This window comes from Equus quagga, chromosome 2 (genome assembly GCF_021613505.1).
Source record: "Equus quagga isolate Etosha38 chromosome 2, UCLA_HA_Equagga_1.0, whole genome shotgun sequence".
Classification (NCBI taxonomy): Eukaryota; Metazoa; Chordata; class Mammalia; order Perissodactyla; family Equidae; genus Equus; species Equus quagga.
Window position 1 is genome coordinate 150,444,405 of NC_060268.1, and position 16,617 is coordinate 150,461,021.

Below are 16,617 nucleotides of genomic sequence, written 5' to 3' on the forward strand. Positions count from 1 at the left end.
TTTGTTTAACTGTCCAGATTTTTTTCTGTATGCCATGGACCTGTGTATTACTTTTCAAAATACTATGGTTATGTATTTCTGGTTTGTACAGCCATTAGATTCTGTTCTCCCATTTTCATTTTAATAAAGGGGAGATTTGGTTTTTAGCTATTAGAAACTTACAGTAGTTGCCTATTGTGAGGAATTTTGTTGTAATATTATACCAATCCAAAGAAATACGCTCTAATGCAGATTTGTGGAGCTTTATATCAGCCGTAAGCCATTAAATCCTTTTATATAAGTTCAAAACAGTTATATCCGTTAATTTTTTCCAATGAGATATGAAGGCATTCAATTTAATTCTCACATATTGTCATCAGTGTTAAAACAAATAAATTTCACGACGTCATTTGCATTTGGCTATAGTTTATGAATCCTTGATTTTGTGACTTTAGAAATTACGAAACTTGATGATTAAAGACAATTTTTTTCTTTATATCTTAAAAGATTTTGTACATAAAAATATTATCCCCCCTTTTGTATATATTTAGAGTTGAAGGATATAGCTTTTAAAACAGATATTCCTTTAATTTGTTCTTTTTTAGAAAGAAACAGTTGAGCTAAGTCCCACTGGACGACCAAAACGGCGAACTAGAAAGTCAATAAATTACAGCAAACTAGATGATTTCCCTAATGAATTGGAAAAATTGATCAGTCAAATGCAGCCAGAGGTAGACCGAGAAAGGTGTGAGTTTAGAAATGAATTTAAGTATCCTTTAAACTGTGGTATTTTTTTGTATTTCTTTTGTTCATGGATTATATGCTTTCAGTAGAGCTGTTGTGGAAGCGAATATCCCTATAGAATCTGAAGTTAATCTGAAGCTGCAGAATATAATGATGCTACTTCGTAAATGCTGTAATCATCCATATTTGATTGAGTACCCTATAGACCCGGTGACACAAGAGTTTAAGGTGAATACCATTTAATAATGGACTGTTTTGATTTCTGTAACTTTTTTATGTGGGGGAAAAGTCTCATTTTGTATTTTTGATTATTGTACTTAAATACTGTGGTATTTGTCATGAATATTGTAATCCTTCCAGTAAGTGGAGACAGTCTTCTGTTGCAAAATTGAGAACTTTGAGTGTTTGAATGAAGGTCACTTTCTATATGTAAGCTAACTAATATTTTTATTTACATATTATATATGAATAGTAAGAATCATCCTAAAGTTAGAGCGATACTGAAAATATATATTTTTTTAGTAATTCTATTGATTTCACTCTGTTTTACTTGCTGTTGTAGTTAGCAATCGTTGTCACCTTTTCACTATTCCTTTTAGTTAGTATTCTGCTTGTCAAAACCAGTCTGGCAGCTCTTGGTTTCGACAGATAGCCTCAGATGAGAACCAAAAAGTTGATACTGAGTTATGGGTTTTCAGATTCAGTGAATGAAATTACTTTCTTGGACATTTGATGGAAAAATAGTATACATAGTATTAAAATACATCAGTTTTCAGTAACCCTCAATAACGCTGTTTCATACTAGTTTACAGCATACTAGTTTACTCATGCCTGGCAATATTGACATTTTGGGCCACATAATTCTTTGTTTAGGAGGTGCTGTCCTGTGGACTGTAGGCCACTTGGCTGTATGCCCAGTCTCTGATCACTAGATGTCAGCAATATCTCCCTCCCCCCGTTGTGACAATCTAAAATGCCGCCAGACACTCCCGGATATACCTTGCAGGGGGAGGGCAAAATTACCCCCATTTGAGAACCACTGCTTTACAGTTTTTCATTTGAGTAAGGAAGAAGATAATCTCTGATGAGATGATGGATATTCATCAGAAGGTGAAAATTTTCTTTATCTTCAATACTTAGGTTGTTTAAAGCTCCTGTGTTTTCTTTAGAATTTCTACTGAGAATTCTAGTTGTAATTTTCATACCTATTTTGTTGAAAATGTACTCAGTTACATACAATAAACCTCAACATATATGCAGTAAGTTTGAACTTATTGATGTCTTATACAAAGATTTTGGGAGAGGAATGGGGAAGAATAGATCAGTTAGACTTGAACTGGATTTTGTTTTTGTGAAATCATTGGTTTTAAATTCTAGAGTATGTCTTTCCTGGGGAACTATCTTCTGATAAAAAAGATCAAATAACACGGTCAATTTAAAAAAATTTTAATTTTATAGGGACTTAAATTTCATTGAAAAATTTTTCATTGAACTGTTTATATAGGTTTTATTTTGACAAAAAACAAATTATTGGTAGTTATCGTGACTTTTTTCTGTTTTTTCTGTCTTTGTCCACTTTTAAGATTGACGAAGAATTGGTAACAAATTCTGGGAAATTCTTAATTTTGGATCGAATGCTGCCAGAACTGAAAACTAGAGGTCACAAGGTGGTACTTTTGATTTGATTTTTGGTGTTTAATTATTCTCCACTGATCAGTACAAATACTAAGATATATTTAAATTTCAGGTGCTGCTTTTTTCACAAATGACAAGAATGTTGGACATTTTGATGGATTACTGCCACTTTAGAGATTTCAACTTTAGCAGGCTTGATGGATCCATGTCTTACTCGGAGAGAGAAAAAAATGTAAGACTACTTATGTCATACATACCAGATTCTTTTTTTGTAACTCCTATCTTGATTTCTGAAGTAATGTAAAGTTGACTCACAGATTGATAGATATGAAAGAACAAAAACCCTATAGCTGGATCTAAAACATAAGCATTTTGATTTAGTATTAATAAGTCTTGTTTCTCAAATTTTATATATCTTCTGACACAACCTTACTTAATAATATCCTACTTAACCATGACTGTAAGAATATTGAGATAACAGAAAAGTTTTTCTCCTGACTTTTTGGCTGGTCTCTCTACCCCAACACTTTACTATGAAAATTTCAAACATATGGCAGTTGAAAGAATTTTACAGTAACCACCTGTAAATCCACCTAAGATCTACCATTAAAATTTTGCTATTCCTGTTTTACCACATACCTGTGAATTACTGTATCCATGCATTTCAAAACCAGTTATAGAAGATATTTCCCTTTTAATTTCTTCAGCATATTAAGTCTTTGGGAGTAAAAGTTTTACGTATCCAGAATTGAATAAAGTGTACATTTTTTGAGTTTTGATGAATGCATGTGTGTCACCCAAACTCTTATCAAGATAAAGAACTTTACCATCAGCTCAGAAAGTTCCCTCATGCCACCTCCCAGTCAACCTACTTTTCCTGTCTATCCAGTCTCCTAGGTAAACACTTGATTTATTTGTGTGTGTGTGACCACTTTTTGAGGGAGTATGGCGTAGACTTTTTTTTGGTGAGAAAGATTAACCCTGAGCTAACATCAGTGCCTATCTTCCTCTTATTTTATCTGTGGGATGCCTGCCTTGATAAGCATAGCTTGATAAGCGGTGCATAGACCCATGCCTGGGATCCGGACCTGTGAATTCCACGCTGCCGAAGCAGAGCATTCGAACTTAACTGCTATGCCACCAGGCTGCCCCCATACACTTTTCTCTAATGTTAGATATCCTCACTTAAACTTCCCTTGTGATATGTGAGGGTTTTTTTGGTTTTGTTTTTTAACAAAGTTAAAATCTCTTTAATTAAAAAAGTGCTTGGAAAATAAATGAAGTTAACATGAACAGATACTCTGTATAACATAATTGTTTTATAGATCTGAATGATTGATTTGGCCTCCCTTGGATACACTTTTAATAGTTGTAGTTAAAAACAATTTCCCTCCTCAGTCTTTAAAAAGTTAGTTCCTCCCTCCATTACGGTTTATTACAGTGAAAAGATACAGTTTTAAATCAGCGAAGAGAAAAGTCACATGGGGTGAAATCCAGAAGAAACTAGATGTGAGCCTCCAGTGGAGTCCCACAGACAGTGCTTAATTCTCCCAGCACCGATTTCTAACAACATATGTGAAGTAAGCCAGGGAAGCAAACCTGAGCTTTGGTGTCTAGGGTTTTTATTCAGAGTCGGTCATGTAGGCGTGGATCATCTGTGTGACTGGCCTGAGCTACTCATCTCAAGCCCCTCTGCAGGTCACATTGATACAGTGTGTCCCAAGGCCCCTGGTTTATTGCTACAGCCTGGGCAATAGACGTGCCTGTGATATTTTGTTCCATGGGAGGTGATGCATGTCTTTGACAATTTTATCTCTTTCCAGCAAATTGGTCTGTCTGAACTTTTAGGGCTGCTGGAGTTTTCTTTTTTTTCTTTTGAGATTTTATTTATTTATTTATTTATTTTTCCTTCTTCTCCCCAAAGCCCCCTAGTACATAGTTGTATATTCTAGTTATAGGTCCTTCTGGTTGTGCCCCCTAGTACATAGTTGTATATTCTAGTTATAGGTCCTTCTGGTTGTGCTCTGTGGGATGCCACCTCAGCATGGCCTGATGAGCATGTGCCCAGGATCTGAACTGGCAAAACCCTGGGCCACTGAAGCAAAGCGCAGGAACTTAACCACTGGGCCACGGGGCTGGCCCCTGGGGTTTTCAGTATTTGTTTACCCCCGCAGTCCTGTGGATGCTGAAGAACTCATACCCAGTTTGAAGAATGCTGGCTTATTATATCCCTTGGCACACCACTGCCAGCCCCCTTCCTTTCCTGGCAGACACCTGGTTATAAGATGACTGCTCCACATGCAGCACCATATCCACATTCTAGGCAGGAACAGTTTCTTTCTTAATTCCTGTGTTTACATCCTTTTTGGTTTTAGATGCACAACTTCAACACAGATCCAGATGTATTTATCTTCTTAGTGAGTACACGAGCTGGTGGCCTGGGCATTAATTTGACTGCAGCAGATACAGTTATCATTTATGATAGTGATTGGGTAAGTTGAAAGTATGGCAGTGTGCTGATTATATTTCTATTCTGAATTTTTAATGTTTCATTGTACACTTTGCAATTTGACTTATGTTTTGAAAAGATATTTAAGATAGAAATCATTTCTTTATCAAGTGTCCTGTGTGTAAAGACTTGAACCTGTTTTTATCAATGAAGCCACTCTAGAAGTCTTAATGAATTAAGGCACTATTTAAATTTCTGATTGGATCATGCATGTTGACTTTACCCATAGTTTGAGTTTAAATAATTTTAACCTTATACTGTTAAATGTTGTTTTTCCTTTTAAGAACCCCCAGTCTGATCTTCAGGCCCAGGATAGATGTCATAGAATTGGTCAGACAAAGCCAGTTGTTGTATATCGTCTTGTTACAGCAAATACTATTGATCAGAAAATTGTGGAAAGAGCAGCTGCTAAAAGAAAACTGGAAAAGTTGATCATCCACAAAAGTAACACCTTCTAGTACTTTTTTGTTTCGATTGTCTATTGTGTATTGTGAATATTTGGTATTTTTTCTTTATGAAAGAAATTAGTGCAGTTTAATGAGTGCAGGATTTAAATAGGGAGTGGGTAATTTGGACCTGTAGAGACCTAAACTAAGTTGATGACCACAGAAATAAAAGAAACAAACTTTGGTGAGTGTCTAGATGAGGAACAAAGGAGCAGAGAGAATTATCAAGGATACTTTTAAAGTGCCACGTCCTAAACTCTGTCATGGGGATGACATGATGTTAATGCTTATTCTTCATAAGAGATTTACCTGCCACAAAGCTTTAAGAAAACTTCCAAGCCTCTGTTTGTAACTTCGTTATATTAAACATTAGATTATTAAAGGGTATATTGAAATAGTACTATGAAAAAAATGTATGTATTTTATTGAACCCACTATTTCAAAAAATATTTGATTCTGGAATGCTCTTTTCATATTTTTGGTCTTGTATTTTAAAAACACAGTCATCTTTAGTCCAGAAAAGATTCTGAGGAGTAAGGAAAGTGAAATGGGCGAGGCATTGGCATTTTATGTTCTGTTGACTGAAATTCCTTGGAGAAGTTCTGCTTTTATTCATTCACTAAAAAATTCTATTTGGACAAATGGCTTGATGGCTACCTTAAGAAAAGTTGAAAATCATATATGTAAGTTGGGAAGCCTAAAGAAATGGGAACATCTTAATAATGTTGAAAATCACTATCAATTTATTTTATGCTGCTTTTCTACTTGGAAATACTTTCTCCAAGGTGTCTGATTTTGAGGGAAATGTGGATTAGGTGTTAGACATCTTTAATTTGACTTGATAGAGCATTCAGATTGTAGTTCGAGTTTGCATTGGAGGAAAAAAGAATTTTAATCTTAATGAAATTTTGTGCAAAATAAAATTTTCACCTGTGCAGCTTTAGGAATTTGAATGAGGAAATAAATTATATTTTGTTTATTGAAGATAGTATAAATTAGTTAAAGTTTATTTGTAGTTTTATTTTCCCAAGTTCTAGTTTGAGAGATCAATTTGAAAAAACAATTTTAAAGGAATTTTTAAAATACTGATAGTGTTTTACTGAGGTATAACATACATACAATAAAATACGCAGATCTTAAGTGTACAGCTTGATGAATTCTGACAAATATATACACTTAAATAACTATCATCCAGATCAAGATAATGAACCTTACCATCATCCAAGAATGTTTCTTCATGCATCCTTCCCAGTCATTTCACATGCTCCCTAGTCCCCTCACTAGGAGGCAACTGATATTCTGATTTCTGTCACACAGATTAGTTTTTCCTTTAACTTCATATGTGGATTCATATGTATGTTTGTATTCTCTTTTGTCTAACTACTTTGTTGAACATAGTATTTTGAGATCCATCTATGTTGTGTATATTAGAAGTTTGGGATTTTGTTTTTTAAATTGCCAAATAGTTTATCCATTCTTTTGTTGATTGATGTTTGAATTGTTTCCAGATTTTGGTTTTTATGAATAAGTTGCTTTTTTACAGGTGTTGGGGGACATAGATTTATTTGTTTTTCTTCTTAAAGTGGGTGTATACCTAAAGGAAACTACCAAACTTTTCCCCAGGTGGACATACCTTTCTATATCCCATCAGCAAAGTATGAGAGTTTCAATGGTTTTTCTTCCTTACCAACACTTGGTTTTGTATGTCCTTTTTAATGTAAGCTATTCTGATTGGTTTGTAATGTATCGTATTTTGGTTTAAGAAGCAATTTTGAATGTTTTTAATTTCTTGAAAATTTTTTCTAGATCATTTCAAAGGTGGTCAGTCTGGGCTAAATCAGTCTAAGAACTTCTTAGACCCTAAGGAGTTAATGGAGTTATTAAAATCTAGAGATTATGAAAGGTAAGATTTTTTAAGAAAATGTAATTCAGGGCCAGCCCAGTGGTTCAGTGGTTAAGTTGGCGTGCTCCTCTTAGGCATCCCAGGTTCGCTTCCTGTGCGTGGACCTGTATCATTTTTTGGTGGCCATGTTGTGACAGCGACCCACATGCAAAATTAGGAAGATTGGCATAGTTGTTAGCTCAGAGTGAATCTTCCTCAAGCCAAAAAAAATAGGAAGATTGGCAACAGATATTAGCTCAGGGTGAATCTTCCTCAGCAAAAAAAAAAGTAATTCATAGTTTTGATTTATCATAGAGATTTCAATATTTTCTTTTCTTATAGGGAAGTCAAAGGATCAAGAGAGAAGGTCATTAGCGATAAAGATTTAGAGTTGTTGTTAGATCGAAGTGATCTCATTGGTAAGTATCTCTCATGCTTGTATTTACTTATTTGTTTTATGGAAACTTTGAAAAATACACTTTAGTAGAGAGAATAGTATAGTGTACCCCTATGTATAATTCATTCTCCTATTACATTTAGGAGAATTGGCACTAAAACCTTAATTCATTTAATACCCAATCCATATCCAGGTTTCCCCTGCTGTCTTAAATTTTTTTATAGGTTGAATCAGGATCTAAGTTATGTCTCTTTCCTTTTGTAACATCCTCCTCACTTTTGTTTTTCCTTACTGTTGATTTGTTGGAGAAACTGGGTTATTTGTCCTATAAAATGACTTAGACTGGAATCGGCTGATTTTTTTTTTTTTTTCTCTTCTTGTGTTGTCCTTTGATTTGTTCCTCAATCTACTTGTTTTCTGTGAAGTGGTAAATAGCTCTACAGGCTCAATTAGATTTAGATTCCATATCTTAGGAATACCAGTGCTTTGTTCTCATGTTGTAAATCATGCCAGGAGGCACAAATGTCTGGGTTTCTTAGTTTTAGTGAGCTGAGTGATCAGCTAATTCAGGCTGTTTCCTGTCAGCCTTTTATTTAAGCTGATGGTTTTAGCATCCATTGATGATGTTTTAAACTATTTCCTTAAGGACTGCAAAATGATGATTTTCTTGTTCTGTCATTTCTTCATTAGCTGGAATTAGTCTGTTAACTTTACTATATCAACTCTTTGGTTACTCTGAGATATAATCTCTATAGGGAGGCAGGATAAATTGCTTCTTTTATTTATCAATTTTTGTAGTGAGGAGTTGATGCTTACAGTGGTGACCATAAATTATCTTGAAAACAAATATAACCCTTCATCTCCTAATTTGTGTGTATGTGTGCTCTTGATTATTTATGTGTGTTGTATCTGTATGGTGGAAATAGTATAAAATGATGTATTACTGTGCATCTTTTCCCAGCTCTGTGTTCAGCAGAGTTATGTTGGCAGCTTGATATTGGTGATGATAGGAATATTTGATACTATGGAAATAGGGAAAAACTACAAACCAGGGCCCTTTTTTGGCTAGGGGGAAGAGTTTTCTTAAACATTTACCAGTACACCACCGTGTATAGTGTTGTAATGTCTTCAACTTAGTTTCAAATAGCTCGTTTTAAAATTGTCTTTGTAGGGCTGGCCCAGTGGTGCAGCGGTTAAGTGCGTATGTTCCACTTCTTGGTGGCCCAGGGTTCACCGATTCGGATCCCGGGTGTGGACATGGCACCGCTTGGCACACCATGCTGTGGTAGGCGTCCACATAGAAAGTAGAGGAAGATGGGCATGGATGTTAGCTCAGGGCCGGGCTTCCTCAGCAAAAAAGAGGAGGACTGGCAGTAGTTAGCTCAGGGCTAATCTTCCTCAAAAAAAAAAAAAAAAAAATGGAAAGAAAAAAACATAATAAAATTGTCTTTGTCTTATCCTTGAATTGAAAGCTTTATCTTTTGGTTTTTTGCTGAGGAATATTCACCCTGGGCTAACATCTGTTGCCAACCTTACTCTTTTTTTGAGGAAGATTAGCCCTGAGCTAACATCTGCCAATCTTCCTCTTTTTGCTGAGGAAGATTGGCCCTAAACGAACGTCTGTGCCCATCTTCCTCTTTTTTTATATGTAGGAAGCCACCACAGCATGCCTTGATAAGTGGTGCATACGTCCATGCTCGGGACCTGAACTGGCAAACACTGGGCCACTGAAGCGGACCGCACGAACTTAACTGCTACACCACCAGGCTGGCCCCTTCCTCTTTTTTTTTCCTCTGCTTGCAGAAGATTCGCCCTGAGCTAATATCTGTGCCTATCTTCCTCTGTTTTGTATGTGGGTCACCGCCACAGCATGGCTATCAATGAGTGGTGTAGGTCTGCACCTGGAAACTGAACCTGGGCTGTTGAAGTTGAGTGTCCCAAACATATCACTAGGCCACGGGACTGCCTCCAAAAGAATTCTTTCTAAATTCTACATACAGGTTTTTTATCAGATATATGTTTTGCAGCTATTTTTTCTCAATCTGTGGCTTATCTTTGCACTTTCTTAATTAGTGTCTTTTGAAGGGCAAAGATTTTTTATTTTGATGAAGTCCAGTTTTTCTTGTGTTTGTTCTTAGCACTCGTGATTTTGCTATCATGTTGGTAGGTTATCTTTGCCTAACCTAAGGTCATGATCTTTTTTTTCTTTGAAGCGTTTCGTGGTTTTAGTTCTTACATTTGAGTTAATTTTTGTGTACAGTATGAGGGAAAGATCTAAATATTTATTTTTCATGTTATCATCTAATTGTCTCAGCACCATTTGTTTAAAAGATTATTCTTTCCCTATTGAATTACTGTGGCACCTTTGTTGAAAATCATTTGATTGTAAATGTAAGGGTTTATTTCTTTGTTCTCAATTCTGTCCCATTGATCTGTTTGTCAGTTCTCTGCCAGTACTACACTGTCTTGATTATTGTAGCTTTGTAGTGAGCTTTGAAATTGTGAAAAGTGAATCCTCCAATTTTGTTCTTTATCACATTGGTTTCAGCTATTCTGGGTTCTTTGCATGTTTATATGAATTTTAATTTTTAAATAGTTCAGGAAAAAATATGAGAAAGATAAAGCTTTGTGGCCAAATCTTAAATACATTATCAAATAAAATGCAGCAGTATAGAAGGTATACAAGAATAGTGCAATACCTGAAGATACTAACTCACATTATAATGAATAAAGGATTCCTAGATACTGAAAAGCCACTTGATACAACATAATCACCCTCATAATTCTTAAACTAGACATAGAGAAGAATATTCTTAATTTGATAAAATGTATCCATCTAGTAAATTACTGCTAAAATGAAGAACAAAGATACCAGCTCTCACTCACACTGTTTAGTATACAACATTGTTCACTGTACAAGGAAGTCCTAATTAATGCTATAAGATAAAATAGATTAGAAGAATAATAATTACAGTAACCCACCCTTATCCTTGGGGGATACATTGCAAGACCCCTAGTGGGTGCCTGAAACTACGGATAATACTGAACCTTATATATCCTGTTTTTTTCTATCCATACATACCTATGATAAAGTTTAATTTATAAATTAGGCACAGTAAGAGATTAACAACAATAACTAATAACAAAACAGAACAATTAGAACAATACGCTGTAGTTAAAAGTTACCACAGATCTTAGCAACTTGAGCATACAATTTTTTTATTTCCTTGTTAAGTTGAGAACTTTTACCTTTTCATTTAAGGGAAGTACTTTACAGCTTCTCTTTGGCATATTCTGATTGCCAGCATCGCTACTCTTGCACTTTGGGGCTGTTATTAAGTAAAATAAGGGTTACTGGAACACAAGCACCGCAATACTGCAACAGTCGATCTGATAACAGAGACAGCTACTAAGTGACTAAAGGGCGGGTAGTGTATACAGCGTGAATACGCTGGACAGAGGGATATTCACGTCCTAGGCAGGATTGAGTGGACTGAGTGGATGGAGTGAGATTTTATCACACTACTCAGTATGGAGTGCAATTTAAAACTTGTGAATTGTTTATTTCTGGAATTTTCCATTTGATATTTTTGGGCTGTGGTTGACCACAGGTAACTGAAACCACAGAAAGCAAAAAAGAGGGGACTATTGTGTAGTGAGAGAGAATTGAAATTGCTTATATTTGCAGGTGGTGCAGTTGTCTCCATAGAAAGTCCAAGGGACTCTAGAAGTTTTTAGAATGGAATTCAAGAATGTTGGTATAAATTAATAGTATGTGGATCAGCAATAATTATTTAAAAAATAAGTTATTTACAGCAGCTACAAAACTATAACATACCTAGGATTAATTATAACAATTTCTTTAAGGCCTTTGTGAAGAAAATTATGAAACATTGGACAGTAACAGAAGGACTGAGTAAATGTACAGATTAAACTACATTCACGGATATGAATGTTTAATATTAAAAAACGTCAGTATTCCCCAAATTAACTTATATTCCTTACATTGATCTTCTAATTAAAATGTCAATATGACTTTTTGGTGAGATGGATTGTCCCTGAGTTAACATCTGTTTCTAATCTTCCTCTTTTGTTTTGCTTGAGGAAGATTGTCCCTTAGCTAACATCTGTTCCAATCTTCCTCCATTTTGTGTATGGGATGCCGCCACAGCACAGCTTAATGAGCAGTGTGTAGGTCCATGTCCAAGATCCGAACCCATGAATCCCCCGGCTGCTCAAGCAGAGTGCATGAACTTAACCACTATGCCACAGGGCCAGCCCCAAAATCTCAATAGGACTTTAAAGAACTGTCACAGGCTGTTTTTAAAATTTATATGAAGGGTGAAAGGTGAAGAGCAAAGACAATTTTGAAGAACAACAAAATGTTCCATAGCAAGAATTAAGATTTAATTTAAAAAAGTCATAATAATCAAGACTGTTGAATTAGCATATGATAAAATAAATTGATTAGTGGTATGATTAATCTGGAAAGTCAACCATATTTCCGTGGAAAACCAATAAATGACAGAAAGGGCAATTCAAACCAGAGAGGAGAAATTCCTATTATGCAATATATGATGCTGGGACAGTTTGTAATCAACAGGGACAACCTCATACCATCCTCGAAAACAAATTCTAGATAAATTAACAATCTAACCAGTCAAAACCTAAATATTAAAAGCAAAACTTTTAACAGATATGAAAATATATCATAAGTATGGCTTTAGAGTAGGAAAAGAATTCCTAAGGTACAAAACTCACAAACTAAATGAATAGATTGATACAGATTTTATTACATTAATTTAAAGACTAATGTGAAAACATTTTATTACATTAATTTAAAGACTTCTGTAAAAACAGATGATACCATAAACAGAGATAACAAACCACAAAAAATATTTGCAACACATAGCAGGAAGTATTTATCATATACAAATAGCTAAAAATCAGTAAGAAAAATGAACATTTGAGCAAGTGATTACCAGGAGAGAAAGAAATGGCCAGCGAACATAAAGAGATTCTTTAACTTCCCTGGAAATCAGAGTAATGCAAATTAAAACCAGTAGAGATTTTATTCCATAACTATCATTTTGACAAAAATGTAAAAGATCACATATTGGCAATGGGAGTGTGTATAAAGATAAATTTTCATGGTGTTGTGCTTCCCAACTTTTGAACTAACCATGGTTGGGCTTGGTTTTTTTTGTTTGTTTGTTTTTTACCTTCTCTGAGAATTAATTCAAATTGGTATTCTGTTTATTGTTCTATATATATCTTAAATTCAGCAGAAGTGATTTTGATTCGCAAACTGATGTTTCAGTTTCTGTGCTCCCTGGAGGCCAGTTCTAGTTGTAATAAGAGGAATGCGCTTTCTTGCTTTTGCTGCTATTAACTGTTAATGATAAAGGAATAAAATGGCCCACATTTCTGAATTTTTAAATTTTGCACGGATGACTGACTCACCTCTCATAATATATTGGACATCTCTTTTAGAATTCCTTTTTAGGTTCTTATACTTTTTAAGAAATAAATACTTGTTTTAATATTTTTCTCTTAGATCAAATGAATGCCTCAGGACCGATTAAAGAGAAGATGGGGATTTTCAAGATACTAGAAAATTCTGAAGATTCCAGTCCTGAATGTTTGTTTTAAATTGGAGCTAAAGAATGTCTTTAAAAAATTCTTATTTACATCCACTGATTTACTTTTATTGGTGTTGAAATCCAGATTATCCACTTTACTTTTTGATTATATCAGTTTACATAATGTAACCTGTACCATTGCATACTTAATAGTTGATAATTTTCTGAGCTTTATTCAGAACAAAGAAGTATTCACATTAGGTGTAGATTTTTCGGTTAACTTTTCAGACTCGGTAGTACTCTTGGGTACAGGCTGATGTGTACTTCACCACTGCCAGATTTATACAGTCTTCCTGTGGAAGTTTAATGTCTTTTCCCCACCGTTTAGCAGTACAGTTCATGGGCTTTTGGTACTTCAGTTATGGAGTAGGCTTTTGATGGGGGAAAGATTGAGATAATGCTTTCCGTTGTTTAAATAAGAAATTGTTTGAATTTAGGGTCTGTTTCTATAAAATGGTTTACCAAATAAATCTTCATTATAAGATGATCTCATCAAATTATTTCTTCAGAAAAATAATGAATCAGGTGAAATAATAGTAAAAGTCTTGACTGGCGTTACAATTCAACATTCTTATGCTGATGTGGTTTCATTCACTACTACTACGCACATATGTCACATACAGATTTCAGCTGAACATTGGGTTAATTAATGCAGAGAAGGCTCTGGAAGAAACTGTAAGGTCTTTACAAATGACCAGAAATTGCAAGTGGTAGTATATCATGCAAGACAAGAATAGAAGAGAGAAGAGACCTGAAAATTTATAATAGGAGGAGTAAATAGTACTGGAGAGAAGGAAACAAGACCTAGGAATATAAGTAATACAGAACCCATAATAGAGGCTCATAAAGGCCAAAATGGGAACAGTTTAGGCCCTGTATGTCTATCAGACTACGAGGTAGAGAAATCTTGAATGCTCCCTGAACCTTACATTTCTGTGTAGGTTGTTTATCTCATGTCAAAATGTTATTCTTGTTGCTGTGCATATTTAACTGTAGATCAGATTATCTCTACGTTAGGGCAATGTAGCTAGGGCTCAGAGAAAAACGAGAGAATATTCAGTCAAAAGACAAGAAAGTCTTCAGAGCAGGTTTTTTTTTCTTTTGAGTGGAAATGTTTACCCATCACACACCTGCTGACTAATTGTCATCATAACCTTGGTTGCTTAGTTGTCTCACTGAGTTTTCCTACTGTGTTGTCTCTTACATCCTCCCAAATGAATATTTTGTGGGTTCATCTCAGTCCTCACATCTCTAATACCTCTTTCCTTACCTTGCTCTCTGTTGCCACTGAGAAATTAGAAACAATCAGAAAAAAACTCGCAAAAGTTGCCACCACTGCATGTATAAATCTACCACCATCTGTGCCCTATGTATCTTTTTTTCCTGTTACTGTGGATATATATTGTCTGTCCTGCCTAGAGCCAACAGAAATGTCTCCTTTTATAGCAAACTCCTTGAAAAGTTGTCTATGTTCACTTTTCTTTCTCTTTTCCATTCTTTTCTGAACCCATTCCAGTCCGTTTTTCATCCCCATCACTCATGAAACTGTTCTTATTCAGACCTCCAGTGACCTCTGACTTCATTTTACTTGATTTTTCAGCAGCATTTCATACGATTGTTTAATCTTCTCCACTAAACAGTTTCTAAACAAACACATTTGTTTGGTTTTCCTTCCTACTTCTCTGGCTTTCTCAGTCTCCTTTGCTGTTTCTTCATGTCTTTGACCCCTAAACATTAGAATGTCCCAGGCAGGGCTTGGGGCTCCCTTGATGGTAGTGATGACTCAAATTTATATCTCTAGCCAGAGTCTTTCTCCTGAGCTCAATTCAGCTGCCTACTTGACATTTTTACTTCATTGCCTGATAACTCAAACTATCCCAAATCTGAACTTAAGAACTTGTACTTCCCCAGCCTGTTGAGACTGTTACCACTCATTCATTTATTTTTCAGCTTCCAAAATCTTATTTTGTCATCTCATCTCTTCTCTTGATCTGAGAGTTGAATGCCTCTTTCATCGTTTTACTGTTATTTTAGTTTCCAGATTCTAGTAAGGGGCAGAGGGGAATAGATCTTCTCATTCTGTGATATTGAAACAAAGCAGGTTCTCCCTGCTTTGTCTTGTATAAAATATGTTCTCAAACCAGGACTTGTCTTCCATCACTTGATCAAGTTGCTGTGAAAAATACTTTATTTGTTCAGTGAGTCATTCTTCCATGTTATTAGGCAGTTCCTGAATGTATGGAGAGGTAGAATGAAAGTGGCACTTGAACATTTCCAAGCAAACATTTGGTAATGTTTCACTAATGTCTTAGCAATTTTATGTGACTTTTTAGTCTTGGCAGTTTGAAGTAGTATTTTGAGTAGGCTGGAGAGAACTAATGTTTATATTCAAAACATTAAGTGCTTCTGTTGGTTTTAAATTCCGTGCTTTATTTCAAAGAATTATTTTGGTTTTGAGCTTCTTTTTAAGTTACTGCTACTTCAGTTTTTACAATTGTATTTGCTTTATCAGCCAGGACATCTCCACAAATAACATACTATGTTTCTTATTACTTCATCAATTTTTGTTAGAAAAATCAAGCCCAGGGAATCATACTTATGAGTAAAATTTAAAAGATTTTGGTCTTCCTTCTTTGGAATCATTTATTGTCGTCATGTGGTTTAATATACTGCTGCTGCATTCGGAGAAGATGTAACTTGTCAAAATTTAGTGAAGCTTGTCTTTCCATTATACACATTTTATACCCCTAATTTAGCTCATAATGTTAACTCTAAACAGGTTTAAGTAAAAATTAAAATGATTGTAAAAAATGAATTATAAAAGCAAATATTTACTTTTCCTCAGAATTTTATATATTTTTGGCTTATAATTGGTGAACTAAGCTTCAAATACCACATGTTGTAATGTAGTCTTATTGTGCATGACTAGGACATGAGTTCGACAACAATGCAAATGTCAGACAGACACAATAAAAGTGGTCACTCTGTAGGAGTTACTTGATACCAACATAATTTCAAAATATGAACAGTTAATTACAGGTAAGCTGTACTTGGTTGTAAGGTCATTCATGTGATCTAGAATGTATTGTATAAGTTTTGTGTAGATTTAATTGAAATGAATACACATAAAAACTCATTCCTGAGCTATCTCCAAAGGTTCCAGTTTGAGCAATGCAGCCCCAAAGGATAAAATAACTTGTTCATAATTTTTCCTTTCACAAATCTGTCTCTTCTAGCCACGTGTATGTATAACCCCCAAGTCACCTCTCTGGGTCTTTTTATTTCTTCCTGAGTCTTACTACTTTTTAGATTCCTTTATATTCTTCACTATCTTGCTTAAATATCACCACCTGAAGAGGCCATCGTTGACAGGCTGTTGCTCT

General features: G+C 34.9%; 1 protein-coding gene across 2 annotated transcripts in view; it reads left to right on the top strand.

Annotated features, from left to right (window-relative positions):
• HELLS (helicase, lymphoid specific) overlaps positions 1 to 15,907 on the top strand; it is a 40,835-nt gene extending 24,928 nt beyond the window's left edge. Inside the window, exons 14-22 of one of the 2 annotated variants that reach the window (XM_046655325.1) lie at positions 585 to 724; positions 810 to 951; positions 2,307 to 2,390; positions 2,471 to 2,590; positions 4,734 to 4,850; positions 5,152 to 5,311; positions 7,120 to 7,216; positions 7,538 to 7,614; positions 13,150 to 15,907. In XM_046655325.1, coding sequence (XP_046511281.1) covers positions 585 to 724; positions 810 to 951; positions 2,307 to 2,390; positions 2,471 to 2,590; positions 4,734 to 4,850; positions 5,152 to 5,311; positions 7,120 to 7,216; positions 7,538 to 7,614; positions 13,150 to 13,244 — 1,032 coding nt within the window. In that variant the 3' untranslated portion in view covers positions 13,245 to 15,907. The remainder of the gene's footprint in view (positions 1 to 584; positions 725 to 809; positions 952 to 2,306; positions 2,391 to 2,470; positions 2,591 to 4,733; positions 4,851 to 5,151; positions 5,312 to 7,119; positions 7,217 to 7,537; positions 7,615 to 13,149) is intronic. The other variant, XM_046655326.1, reaches the window with a different exon arrangement.
• The last annotated feature ends 710 nt before the right edge of the window (positions 15,908 to 16,617 follow it).